Below are 14,296 nucleotides of genomic sequence, written 5' to 3'. Positions count from 1 at the left end.
GGGAAAGGAAATTGGGGAGCTGGGTTGGTAAAGGATTATGAAATGTTTAGCATGTCAAACCAAAAAGGTGGCCTTTATTCTATAAGCAACGGAAAACCATCAGAAAAGTTTTAAGTGAGGAGAGGAATGGATGATCCAATTTTTAGAGTACAGAGAAAAAACTGGAGAGGGAGGAGATTAAAAGGAGAGAAGTTAGGAAGCTGTTAAAATAGTCCAAGAGGGACTTCCCTCGTGGCGCAGTGGTTAAGAACCCGCCTGCCAATGCAGGGGACACAGGTTCAAGCCCTGATCTGGGAAGATCCCACATGCCACGGAGCAACTAAGCCCGTGCACCACAGCTACTGAGCCTGCACTCTAGAGCCCACAAGCCACAACTACTGAGCCTGTGTGCCTAGAGCCCATGCTCCACAAGAGAAGCCACCACAATGACAGGTCCACACAACGCAATGAAGAGTAGCCCCTGCTTGACACAACTAGAGAAAGCCTGCACGCAGCAACAAAGACCCAATGCAGCCAAAAATAAATAAATAAATGAAAAAAAAAAAATCCAAGAAAGGGAGTTCCCTGGTGGCCTAGTGGTTAGGATTCCAGGCTTTCACTGCCATGGCCCAGGTTCAATCCCTGGTCGGGGAACTGAGATAATGGAGATGGAGATTTTCATTAAAAGATTCAGGAAGGTAAAGCAAGCATACTCCAATAAAAATTAATAATAATAAAAAAAGATTTAGGAAGTAAAACTGCGAGAACTTGGTGACTATGTGAAGGTTGGAGATAAAGAAGGCATCAAAAGTGATACACAGCTAAATGCAATATGGTATCCTGGATCATATCCTAGAACAGAAAAAGGACATTAGTGGAAAAATCAGTGAAATCTGAATAAAGGCTGGAGTTTAGTTAATATCAATACTAATGTGCCAACCAATGTTGGCTTCTTAGTTTTTACAAATGTAACATGTTAACATCAGGGGAAACTAGGTGAGGGGTATAAGGAAACTCTGTGTTATCTTTGCAACTTTTCTGAAAAACCAAATTTATTCCAAAATAAGCTTATCAAAGATAAATGATGCCTAGGTTTCTGGCTTGGGCACTTGGGAGCTGGGGGCTGATGGTAAGGCTCAGATTTAGACATGCTGAGTTTGATGTCCCTATGACTAGAGGGTGAGATACCTAGAATTAAGTGTATCTTGAGCTCAGAAAAGAGATCTGGATTGGAGAAAACAGACTGGAAGTCAGGGTGGGCTGGTGGGCTTGCCTATGAGACTGCCCTGGGGACACTTATATTCAAAGGCAGAGAACAATGTCATTCCTGGTGAGGCTTGGATGCACAATAACAAGTTTATCAATAATTATGTACTTACTGAGCACTTACCACATACCAGGCCTTGTTCCAAATGCTTTATATTTGCACATGGAATCCTCATACAATTTTGACCATTCTACAGATGGGAAAACCATGAAGCAGGACTGCTCATGCCTTAGTAGTGGCACTCAACTGGGGCAAGCATAAGAATCACCTGTGGAGCTTTAAAATAGATGCCTTGGAAAGAGATTCAGGAATCTAGCCAAAAGCCCACACCAATGCATACTGATGGTGGTGTTTGATGATGAACCAGCTATGGTCATGTGAATCACCTCTTTCGCCCATTTATTCAATGATTAGCTTGCTTCTTATGGTATAAAGCATTTACCATTGGTGTATTAAAAAGTGTACGACATTCAATTTGATATTAATCCAATACTGTTAATACAAATGTGCTGATCTATACGGAGTATCTTAGAGAGATGATATATTTCGCCTCAGATAAACCAAAAACCTATTGTATGTGGTATTAAGAGTAGCACAGAATGGAATAAAGTAGGGCTTACCTTAGTTTAAGACCAAATGGTGGGCTTCCCTGCTGGCGCAGTGGTTGCGCGTCCGCCTGCCGATGCGGGGGGGCCAGGTTCGCGCCCCGGTCCGGGAGGGTCCCGCGTGCCGCGGGGCGGCTGGGCCCGTGGGCCGCCCCGGTCTGGGAGGGTCCCGCGTGCCGCGGAGCGGCTGGGCCCGTGGGCCGTGGCCGCTGGGCCTGCGCGTCCGGAGCCTGTGCTCCGCGACGGGGGGAGGCCGCGGCGGGGGGAGGCCCGCGTACCACACAAAAAAAAAAAAAAAAAAAAAAAAAGACCAAATGGTGCTCACAGTATGATTCCCAGACCAGCAGCATCAGCATCAATTGGAAAATTAGAAATGTAAAATCTCAGGCCACACCCTAAACTACAGGAGTAGGACCCAGCAAGCTGTGTTTGTAAGGAAGTTGGGATGCATGCTAAAGTTTGAGGACCACTGCTCCAAAAAAGCTTCAATCTGGTGGTTCTCTATCATCACCTAAGATTAGAAGCTTTAAAAAAATATTCCTAGTCTAGGCCCCAAACCTGTTTGTTAGAATCCGGGAGTGAATGCAGCTTAATCATGTAGACTAAAAAAGAAAACTTCCCCAGGTGACTGATACATACATCTGGTTAAGAACCACTGTTTTAGTGGCACCAATCAAAAAACATCTACATTACTCATTTCCAAAAAGCTAGGTTAGGAAGTAAAACAGATACCTGGTTAACCACCTACAGTACACCAATTTCATGGAATATTATGCAACTGTCAACAACAATAAGGTAGCTATTTAGGTACTGATATAAAAACAATCTCCAGGGCTTCCCTGGTGGCGCAGTGGTTGGGAGTCCGCCTGCCGATGCAGGGGACACGGGTTCGTGCCCCGGTCCGGGAAGATCCCACATGCTGCGGAGCGGCTAGGCCCGTGAGCCATGGCCGCTGAGCCTGCGCGTCCGGAGCCTGTGCTCCGCAATGGGAGAGGCCACAACAGTGACAGGCCCGCGTACCGCAAAAAAACAAAACAAAACAAACAAAAAAAACAATCTCCGACACAGTGTTAAATGAAAAAAAGCAATATGCAGAACATTTAAAAATATTTTTTAAAAGGGACATGGGCATGCACATATTTTATATAAGAACAGCGTATCTCTTAAAGGTTAGATAAGAAATTAGTAGCTGGGAAGGAAAGATGATTAAATTATAGGGATGGGAGAAACATTTTTACTGTGTGTTTTTGTACTGTTTGCATTTTTTTTAATGGCTCAATAACAATTATTTTTTGGGGTGGGGCTCTTCTAGATGTTTTACAGTTTTACTTTTTATTTATGTTTCTTTCTTTCTTTTTTTTAATTGGGGTATAGTTGTTTTACAATGTTGTGTTAGTTTCTACTGTACAGCAAAGTGAAGTAGAGTTCTCTGTGCTATCCACCTGGTTTTTATTAGTTACTTATTTTATACATATTAGTGTATATATGTCAATCTATAGGTACATGTATTACCTATTCAAATTAATTAAGTTAAAAATGTTTAAGCTTAGGGGCAATAAAGAACCACTGCTTTAGAGGGAATGAAACATTAGCAAGCAAGCTGTCAGCTGCTAAAGGGCAATCAGAGCATTAATGAAGGGAAAGGGGCAGGAGGAAAGACAGTCCTGGCAAAAAGTCCAATGCAGGTAATCCGCCCTCCACTTCCTTCCTGAGGTGATGTTAGGTAAACTGAGACTCAACCCAGAGCACTCAATTTATCCATAGTCAGCTTTATTCTGAAATAACCATCTATGGAGAGCACACGTCAAAAGAGTAGAAAAAAATAAAGGAGCCCATCAAAAAAAGTTCCCTGGCAAGTGGGAGGGAGGGCATGACGTTAGGAGCCCTGTTTAGGGAAGGAAATGTTGTCCAGGTCATGGATGCCATTCTTGTCAATGATTCGAACACTGAAGGCTGGCAGATTCAGAATGAAGCGTTTCTGGAGCTGCAGAGAAGCATGAAGGAAATCAGTCAACAAATTTTTATTGAGAACTAACTGTGGTCCAGGCTCTGTTCTAGGCACTGGGCATATAAGCAGATAATAATCTCTGCTTTTGTGGCGCTGGTATCCTATTGGAGGCAGTTGGTACTAGGACACTGAGGAAAGCCCAAACTGCAGGTGGAGGCTGACTGGAAGGTAGTGAGCAAGGGCTGAGGGCTTGACTCTGGTCAGTCAGCTGATGAAGAATGAGACAATCTAATGCTCTATTCCTCACAATTTGCCACCAATTAGCCTGGTAAACACAGACTTCTCTTTTAAAGTGTCTCAAGGTAATAAGCCAACCAAGGAGCGACTGCCCTAGGAACAAGCTTTGGACCAAAGCCATGTACTCCTAGGTCCCAAAAGTTTGCTCCAGTCACCTGCCCACATTATAAGGACCAGATGTGTATGTGTTTGTGTGTATAGCTGGGGGTGGGGGGGAAAGGATGGCCTCAGAACTACTCTTGGAACAACTCCTGCTTCTGTCTCCTCCAATACAAGCTAACCTGTCATTAAAGAAACACCTTTGGGCTTTCATGAGACTCTCTGCTTCAGAGGCTATTCCAAAGGAGCTGTGGTCTATGTGCATAAAACCAGACGGCCCCATTAACCTGGCTGGAGATTACTGAGAAACACAGCTGGAGGAAATCTTTGCTTCTGTGGGCGACTCTTCCTGGACACCTCACTTAATCTCTAGATAGAAGGCACAAAGCTCCACATGCTCCCTTAGGGGCATATCCTGGAAACGTACACCTCTCCAGGCCTAAGCCCTCTCTCTCTTGATGTTTCCCATCTCCTTTACAGATGAGGACTGGACAGCAAAAACCATTTCCATTTCTACAGTCCTCTCTGGCTGATGACTCCTGTGTCCAGAAACCACCTCCAAGATCAAGAAAAGGTGACAATAAGGAAATGTGGGTTTATAAAATAATCATATTTAGTATCCTTGGGGAATAAAGTCTCAAAGCATTCGATATTCCAGTGGCTTCTTCCTGGCAGCCCCTTGCAACACTTGGGGCTGCTGGACTAATACAGCCTCTTGGCTGAATGGTTAATAAGAAAAGCACATGAGTTTATTCTCAGCTTCTGCTTTGGAAAGGGGATTTACAAACAAGAGGAAAAAGGGGCACTATGGACTGAAAATGACAGGCTTGTGTAAGAGGCAAACTGACATTACTGTCCAATGCTACCACCTGCTCTCAACCGCTTACTCTCTTCTCACTAGACCAAGAATTCAAGTTCATCCTTAGGTTACAAGAACAGTAAAAGAATTTAAAAGCCTACAGGAGCTGCTTTCTTTTCCTCCTCATCTTCCATTCATACCCCAGAGCCTTAGACTCCTAGGAGTAGTATTGGAATGGGCAGGACCCGTGTTCCTGGCCTCATAAACTAAGGGCTACTCTCCCCTACTGCCCAAAGCCTCTTAGTTACCTTCTATGGCCTCCTGAATTCCCAGCAGAGGCTTTCCCTCCCAAACTTATGTACTGTTAAGGGAACAGACTTTTTTTTTTTTTTTGGCTGCGTTTGGTCTTCATTGTTGTATGCAGGCTTTCTCTAGTTGCAGCGAGTGGGGTCTACTCTTTGTTGAGGAGCACGGGCTCCAGGTGCAAGGACTTCAGTAGTTGTGGCTCGCGGGCTCTACAGTGCAGGCTCAGTAGTTGTGGCACACGGATTAGCTGCTCCACAGCATGTGGGATCTTCCCAGACCAGGGATCGGACCCGTGTCCCCTGAGTTGGTAGGCAGATTCTTAACCACTGCACCACCAGGGAAGTCCCCAAGGGAGCAGACTTTATGACAACTCCAGGTAGCACAAAAATAGAGCAAGTATAAAATCTAGCACAATAGGTCTTAAAGTATGGCCCCAGTTACCACCTGCAGCAAAATCACATGGGACTGCTGGTTAAAATATTCCCAAGATCTACACCAGGACCACTGGATCAGAACTGGGTGGGGAGTGGGGTGGAAAGCATGAATCTGCCTTTTTTAAGAAACAAGCTCCCCAGATGATTCTTATACATGCTAAAATTTGAGAACCACTAGTATGGATGAACCAAAAAGAAAATTAATTAAATTATAAAATTGACATTGATGAGAAGGTGACCCATGAGCAAAAAAATAAGCTTGTTATGTACCAAACTCTACCCCTGGTAGCAACTTCACATCTGGTTAGTGGATATTTATTATACCTCTGGCAAGGATCAGAAAAAACGCAACTGAGGAACGGGAACAATATTGGCAAACAGACAAAACATTCCTTTCAGGATCCCATGGGAGCTACTCACCTCCTCCAGACATTTCCTAAGAAGCTCCACTGCCTTCTCACGTGAGATAGCTGAAAGAAAACACAGAGGCCAGGCACTCAAGGTGCTGACATTAAGTCCAACTGTCTGCTGCAACTTTTGACTAAGTTTCAAACTTTTTCAGGTCAGCATGCCACACAAATGCCACACAACAGAAAAGGCAAAAAAAAAAAAAAAAAAATGCCTAGCCTTCTGGCTTGCAACAAACTTATTCCATATGCAGTTGAAGGTGCCCCACACCCAATGCTCAGGCAGCCACAAGCCATTGCAAATTGATTTGCTACAGAGAAGGGAGAGCATGACGGAATTCTGCCTCCCATGGCCAGGGCTTGCCTCTAGAGAAGTCCAGCAGCCTGCCTCTTCTTTATAGCCCATCCCCCAGCTCCCAACGCCCCCAGCCCCCCTTTAGACCAGGGCTTAAATCAGCTCCATCTGCCCTAGCCAGCTGCAAATCAGGGAAAGGGAGGACAGGGCCAGTGTTTTAGCCTCACTTTGCCAGCTGGGCCTCAGTTTAACAATGGAAAGAGAATTCATAGGATGGGGCTGAGTCTCTCATAAAATAGGAGCCAAAGGAACTGTCCACAGGCATGGCAAACTGGGATGACATATTATGCAGTTAGGCTTCAGGGGTGGTTGGTGGTTATTTTGGTGGGCGAATCAGCTGTATTATTGACAGATGCCAAATCAAGAAACAGTCACTAGGAGGCTAGGCTAATTCTTTTTAGGATGTGGCCTGGAACTCTGGCATGGCTGAGGTTGAGTGAGAGGGCAGCACCAAAAATGGAATGAACAAGCCAGATTCTTATTATACGGACAGGGATGAATGGAATGTAAGGAGAAAACTGGTTACCTGTGCTACATCTATAGCTTGTAAAAGCTGAAAATCCCAACTGCCTATTGCTCACAGTGGCTGAAGCTGAGGTTAGGATTGGGGTCAGAAAATAGAACTTAACACAAAAGCATCCCAGTGTCTGGAGGTTTGCCAAGCTGATGGTTCATGGACAAGTAGAGAGCCAGCTTTTTCTTGTAGGAGGGGGTAGCCATTAGGTGATAAGAACCAAGGGAACAGCTCAGGCTATGAGCTTAGAAAGCTTTGATATTTAAGAAAAGAAACCCTCAGTTGTCATGCCGGAGACCTGTTCATCACCACAAGCTCAAAACAAACATACAAACCACTTGGTTTACTTGCTCATTCTTTACACCTGAGAAGCTAATGAGCACCTAACTAGGGCAAAATGAGTGAAAAAACTGAACTTTTGTAACTGAAGAATTATAGTTTTACTCCAACTCCCCTTTTAAAACAAAAAAAAACCCAGCTCTGGGCATATGCAATACCTCGTTTTATCTGGCAGAAGAGGGAGTTCCGATCAGCTTTTCCATAACCCTAATGACCTACAGGAGAAAGCTTCCAGAGGGCACCTGCATGTGCTTCTTAGGATCCATCCTCTTTTCAAGCCCTGGCCACCCAACTCCAGGGGGTTGTGCACAAAACCAGGAAACAGCTGAGGACAGGGCTCTGCTACTGCTCCCTACATTTAGAGAGCTGAAACTTACCTGGTGTGTAATACCGGTCCAGGATACTGAGAGTCAGGAAGGCACCATAGCCGTGGGCTGCAAAAGGGGCTTTTGCCAAGGCTGCCAGGTAGTCCATGTAGTAGAGCGCTGGACCCTCATGCTCATCATAGCCAGCCAGGAGGAGGTTGACATGATATGGGGTCTGCAAAGGAAACACACTGCAAAGTGATGGTCAAAGCAATAACACCAACACCTCTCCTCATGGAAATAGGAACGTTCCAACTCTTGATAAATAAGAAAATAGCAGTAGCTGAGTAAATCATGATGAAAGTAAAGATTCAGACAAATCTAAAGGACCCAGAGTGTGGTCAGAGGTAAAGGGAGGTCAGCTTGTTTTCTCTGAACAAAGAGCATTTGGAGCACTTTAAGGTACGTGAAAAAGCTGCTTCTTAAAGCCCATGGACCAAAACCTGTTACAAAAGCATTTCAAAGGCAAAGCATGGGTGTTCTTGCATTGTTCCTAATAGCTGAAACCAACACACACAATTTTGAGAGTGTCAGGCCACGGGCTAAAGAAAGCTGCAGCTCCAAACACATCATCCAACATAAGAAGGCTCAGTCTGGACAACTGGACCAAAATCTCAAATGGTAAACTGGAAGGAAAGGGAACCCTCCAACACTGTTGGTGGGAATGTAAATTGGTGCAGCCACTGTGGAAAACAATATGGAAGTTCCTTTAAAAACTAAAAACAGAGCTACCATATGATCCAGCTATTCCACATCTGGGTATATGTCCAGAAAAGACAAAACTCTAATTCAATACACACATCCCAATGTTCATAGCAGCACTACTTACAATAGCCAAGTCATGGAAACAACCCAAGTACCCATCAACAGACGACTGGCTTAAGAAGATGTGGTACATATATACAATGGACTATTACTCAGCCATAAAAAAGACTGAATTATTGCCATTTGCAGCAACATGGATGGACCTAGATAATACTTAGTGAAGTAAGTCAGAGAAAGATAAATATTATATGATATAACTTATGTGTGGAATTTAAAACAATACAAGTGAATCTATATACAAAACAGAAACTAACTCACAGACATAGAAAATAAACTTTCGGTTACCAAAGGGGAAAGGAAGTGGGGGTATACATTAGGAGTACGGGATTAACAAATTACTACACATAAAATAGATAAGCAACAAGGATTTATTTACTGTATAACATAGGGAACTATATTCAAAATCTTGTAATAACCTATAATGGAAAATAATCTGAAAAAAAGTATATATAAAACTGAATCATTTTGCTGAATACCTGGAACTAACATAATATTGTGTATCAACTATAAAAAAAGAAAAGATTTTTTAAAAAAAGAAAAAAAGAAACAAGTCTTGCGGTAGGGAAGGGTAGAAAGTCTCAAACATTTTTTTTTTTTTTTTTTTTTTGCGGTACGCGGGCCTCTCACTGTTGTGGCCTCTCCCGTCGCGGAGCACAGGCTCCGGACGCGCAGGCCCAGCGGCCATGGTTCACGGGCCCAGCCGCTCCGCAGCGTGTGGGATCCTCCCGGACCGGGGCACGAACCTGCGTCGCTGCATCGGCAGGCGGACTCCCAACCACTGCGCCACCAGGGAAGCCCCACTAAACTTTTTTTTTGGCTGTGTCACACACCGTGCAGGATCTTAGTTCCCTGACCAGCGATCAAACCCACGCCCCAGGTGGTGAAAGCTCGAAGTCCTAACCACTGGACCGCCAGGGAATTTCCAAATCACTAAACTTTTATTGCAGACAGTAATAATGGAAGTTCATAAATACAAAGAAATGTGGTAACTCTAGAAGAACTGTAGATTTAGGTGAAATGCTAATATTTTTCTAATATAATAAGGCTCTGCTAAGGTAACTAAGAAGTAATTTTTATCAGTGAGATAAATAAACAGTACTTATAATAACCTATTTATAGGTATCCTTTCTTTGTATTACCTGCACGTCTAAAAATGCAAGTTTCTACAGAGAACCTTAACTAAGTCTGCCTTACTATACCAAGTGGGCCATTTACCATGGCCTATGCTCCTAGGCATCAGCAGTGAGACTCCCATGTAAAATGACTTCCTTTTTCTCTGCAAAGTGTGTTTTCCCTCTTGCATTTGCCATAGTGGCTTGTGAGCAGGCCTTGCCCATGGTTATATGCCCGTCCCTAAACTTATATATTCGATTAAATGCACATTAAATGAAATCAAATACATTTATGCATCCTATTATGGGGCATAAAGTAATAACAGCTAATGGTCTTAAAAATGATGCTTTGTATTCTTTGAACACTGATTAACATGGGCACTTGGCAGCCTGAAGAAACATTCTAACTCATGTTAGAAGAACACATGAAAATATCATATACTTACTAGGAATTCCAAGCCAGCTGTGCTAAGTAATATTTCCCTTAGACTACAGAGTAGCCCTAACCTGCAAACAAGTTTCTGCCTTGGGGATAAGATGGTGAATAGTCTCAGGAGTTAAGAATTGACCAGCAATAGTCAAGTCTTTAGAGAAAATAATCTGCCTATCACATTTCCCAGTAAGTAGCGTGCTACACTTTGCCAGGCTCTGGAATTCTCTGCCACATTCTGTGACTACATTCTTAGTAAGTCCGACCTTAGGCAAGACACTTAACCCCTTGAGCATATGTTTCCTTATGTGTAAAACTAAGTTAATTAATCCTTCCCCTTTCTGTCTTCTATGAAATATGGTGAGAAAAAAATAATGGAGGTGAGGCATCCCAAACTCTGGAAGAAAAAAAATGCTACCTGAATTCTTAGTATATTAGCTACACCCCAGTCTCCTTTTGACAGCTTACCACTTTAAACAACAACAACAAAACTGTCTAGATTACCTAAAAATATATAATATATATTTTTTTAAACTGTGAGAACAGTAATGCAAAATCAGGCAGACAAAGAATACTAAGACTATAACACTATAACACTATAGCACTATAGTGTTCTTATAGTTAAAATTTGAATAGCAAAACAGAGAGAGAAATATATAGCAAGGAGATTCTAACTGGTTTCCTTCCCCAGGAGGTTTAATAATATAGTTTCTTACCTATCACAAAGTAAGTTCATCTTTTTGCTAAGAGGATAACTCTACTCTTCTCCATTCACTGGAGAATACCCCTTTTATGGCTAACCAAAACAATTTTATCAAGTTGCAATGGTATATTAAGGATCCACCCAGATAACTAGAGACCTAACCAGCAGAACCTACATATGCTCTGTTTCCAGTGAGGCTCCTGCCCACACTTAAACTGTGTTTAAAACAATTAATGTGATCTTGGCTCTTGCCCACACTTACACTGTGTTTAAAACAATTAGTGTCATCTTTAAAAGCCACCACCAAAAAATTTTTACATGAAGATGTCAATGGAATTTCAGAAGCAAACTGTATTGCTTAACTGGTCTATATAATATCATTTATTTATACTTAAGCATCTGACACACACATCAAAGCTGGTATTCAGAAGCTATAACACGTGGTATAGAAGATAACTCATAAATTGTGTGACTTCGAATCACCAACTTTTGCATGTGTGAGATGCTTAAGCATAAATAAATGGTGTTATTTAGACTAATTAAATCAATACATCTGTGTAACAACTTGCAGTTTCTGAAATTCTTTTGACAATGCTCCATCAAAGATCTCTGGCTCACACTATGTTTTTTCTTTTAATTTCAAATAAAGTCTCGTATACTGCCACTCTCTTACTCCTCTAAGAATCATGACATTCAAAGTGACAAAGCCATAGTGATGGGTTTCTTGACTGTTACATTTCCTCATATTCTTGATGCAATAGTGTTTTCCTGGAATAAGACAAATTCCAAGCCATTCAATTTTTTGAAACTCTTACAGCATATACATGTGTGACTGTGGTGTGTTTAGGGAAACACATAGTATGTGTAAGACACAATCCACCTATTCAAATATTTATACCAATTATAAACTCCACGAAGGCAGGATTGTGTCTGGCTTGTTCATTGATGTATAAGCATATAGTATATGTTCAGTAAATATTTGCTGAGTGAATAATAATCATACCAGAAGGCATTATATATGTTTTAATACATACGTGGCTAATGCCTAGTATCACAAGAAGAAAGATTAAGAAAATCACTAAACAAATGTCAGAAAGTGATAGGTCCTACTTCTGAGAACTGGTTGAAGTTTAAGTTGACTACCAGTATCCTATGATTGCACATAATATTGCTGCTTTTTTCTAGGCTCCTAGGTCCTTCTCTTTCTACTTTTCTTTAGACATAGGTTGCTAAGTAAATAAAAAAATTATGCTACAGGCATTTAGAATTAAATGAAGAGGAGAACAGTAGCTTAAACAAATATCTCAGGAAGAAACAGCTGGGCTACATTACAGTTAGACCTGAGTTTGAAATCCAGCTCTATGACCAGACATGTAGCTTTAGAAAAGTTAGTAACCTAACCTCTCTGAAAATATTTTCATTGAAAACATGGGATAATACCTACTACAAAAAGGCTGCACTGAAGACTCAAAGAGATAATGCATATAAACAAGCATAGTACCCAAAACATAGTAAAGCCTCAGTAAATGCTAAAGTAATTACTAGGGAAACACAATCACCTATGAAGTTCACAGTGTCCATGAAATAAACAGGGTAAGCACTCAAGAGAAGCCCATCCACTCCTAGCACTGAGATAAAAGATAAATTCCTCATATAGTCAAGTATACCCCAAATAGCCAAAACAATCTTGAAAAAGAAGAACAGAGCTGGAGGAACCATGCTCCCTGACTTCAGACTATACTACAAAGCTACAGTAATCAAAACAGTATGGTACTGGCACAAGAACAGACACACAGATTAATGGAACAGAATAGAAAGCCCAGAAATAAACCCATGCACTAAAAGTCAATTAATCTATGACAAAGGAGGCACAATGGAGAAAAGACAGCCTCTTCAAAAAGTGGTGCTAGCAAAACTGGACAGCTACATGTAAAAGAATGAAATTAGGGCTTCCCTGGTGGCGCAGTGGTTGAGAGTCTGCCTGCCGATGCAGGGGACACGGGTTCGTGCCCTGATCCGGGAGGATCCCACATGCCGTGGAGTGGCTAGGCCCGTGAGCCATGGCCGCCTGCACGTCCGGAGCCTGTGCTCTGCGGAGAGGCCACAGCAGGGAGAGGCCCGTGTAGTGCAAAAAAAAAAAAAAAAGAAAGCTGGCATGCAGCAACAAAGACCCAATGCAGCCAAAAATTAATTAATTAATTAATTTTTAAAAATTGGCCATTATTATTATTTTTTTATTATTATTTTTTTTTTCCCGTACGCGGGCCTCTCACTGTTGTGGCCTCTCCCGTTGCGGAGCACAGGCTCCAGACGCACAGGCTCAGCGGCCATGGCTCATGGGCCCAGCTGCTCCGCAGCATGTGGGATCTTCCCAGACCGGGGCACAAACCCACGTCCCCTGCATCGGCAGGAGGACTCTCAACCACTGCGCCACCAGGGAAGCCCGGCCATTATTATTAAAAAAAAAAAAAAGACATACTGATGGCCAAAAGGCACATGAAAAGATGCTCAACACTGCTAATTATTAGAGAAATGCAAATCAAAACTACAATGAGGTACCACGTCACACCCATCAGAATGGCCATAATTTTAAATCTACAAATAACAAATGCTGGAGAGGGTGTGAAGAAAAGGGAACCCTCCTACACTGTTGGTGGGAATGTAAATTGGTGCAGTTATGGAGAACAGTATGGAGGTTCCTTAAAAAATTAAAAATAGAGTTGCCATATGATCCAGCAATCCCACTCTTGGGCATATATTCAAAGAAAACTCTAACTTGAAAAGACACACGCACCCCAATGTTCACAACAGGACTATTTACAATAGCCAAGATATGGAAGCAACCTAAATGTCTATCAACAGATGAATGGATAAAGATGTGGTGTGTGTGTGTGTGTGTGTGTGTGTGTATATATATATATATATATATATATATACACACACACACATATATATACACACACAATTAATTATTAATCAGTCATAAAAAAGAATGAAATAATATCATCTGCAGCAACATGGATGGACCCAGAGATTATCACACTAAGTGAAGTCAGACAGAAAAAGACAAATATCATATGCTATCACATATATGTGGAATCTAAAAAAATGATACAAATGAACTTATTTACAAAACAGAAACAGACTCAGACACAGAAAACAAGCTTACAGTTACCACAAGGGAAGGGGGGCATATATTTGGAATTTGGGATTAATAGATACAGATATATAAGGATCTACTGTATAGCACAGGAAACTACATTCAGTATCTTTTAATAAACTATAATGGAAAATAATCTGAAAAAGAATATATATATATATATATCTCTGAATCACTTTGCTGTACACCTGAAACATTATAAATCAACTATACTTCAATAAATTTTTTTTAATTTTTAAAGGAAAATAAATAAAAATTTAAAGGAAAATAAACACCTCATATACATCTTCCTAAAGGGATATGGTGGGATGTTTATAAAAAGTGCCCAGCACACTGCCTGACACATGGTAGA

General features: G+C 41.8%; 1 protein-coding gene across 1 annotated transcript in view; it reads right to left on the bottom strand.

Moving 5' to 3' along the window:
- Positions 1 to 3,600: 3,600 nt before the first annotated feature.
- Positions 3,601 to 14,296, bottom strand: part of PSMB2 (proteasome 20S subunit beta 2) — a 45,250-nt gene continuing 34,554 nt past the window's right edge. Inside the window, exons 6-8 of the mRNA XM_007122265.4 lie at positions 7,727 to 7,889; positions 6,155 to 6,204; positions 3,601 to 3,835 (exon numbers count right to left, since the gene is read on the bottom strand). Coding sequence (XP_007122327.2) covers positions 3,728 to 3,835; positions 6,155 to 6,204; positions 7,727 to 7,889 — 321 coding nt within the window. The 3' untranslated portion in view covers positions 3,601 to 3,727. The remainder of the gene's footprint in view (positions 3,836 to 6,154; positions 6,205 to 7,726; positions 7,890 to 14,296) is intronic.

This window comes from Physeter macrocephalus, chromosome 3 (assembly GCF_002837175.3).
Source record: "Physeter macrocephalus isolate SW-GA chromosome 3, ASM283717v5, whole genome shotgun sequence".
Taxonomy (NCBI): domain Eukaryota; kingdom Metazoa; phylum Chordata; class Mammalia; order Artiodactyla; family Physeteridae; genus Physeter; species Physeter macrocephalus.
Note: the sequence above shows the minus strand (reverse complement) of the source record. Positions and strands in the feature narration are given on the sequence as shown.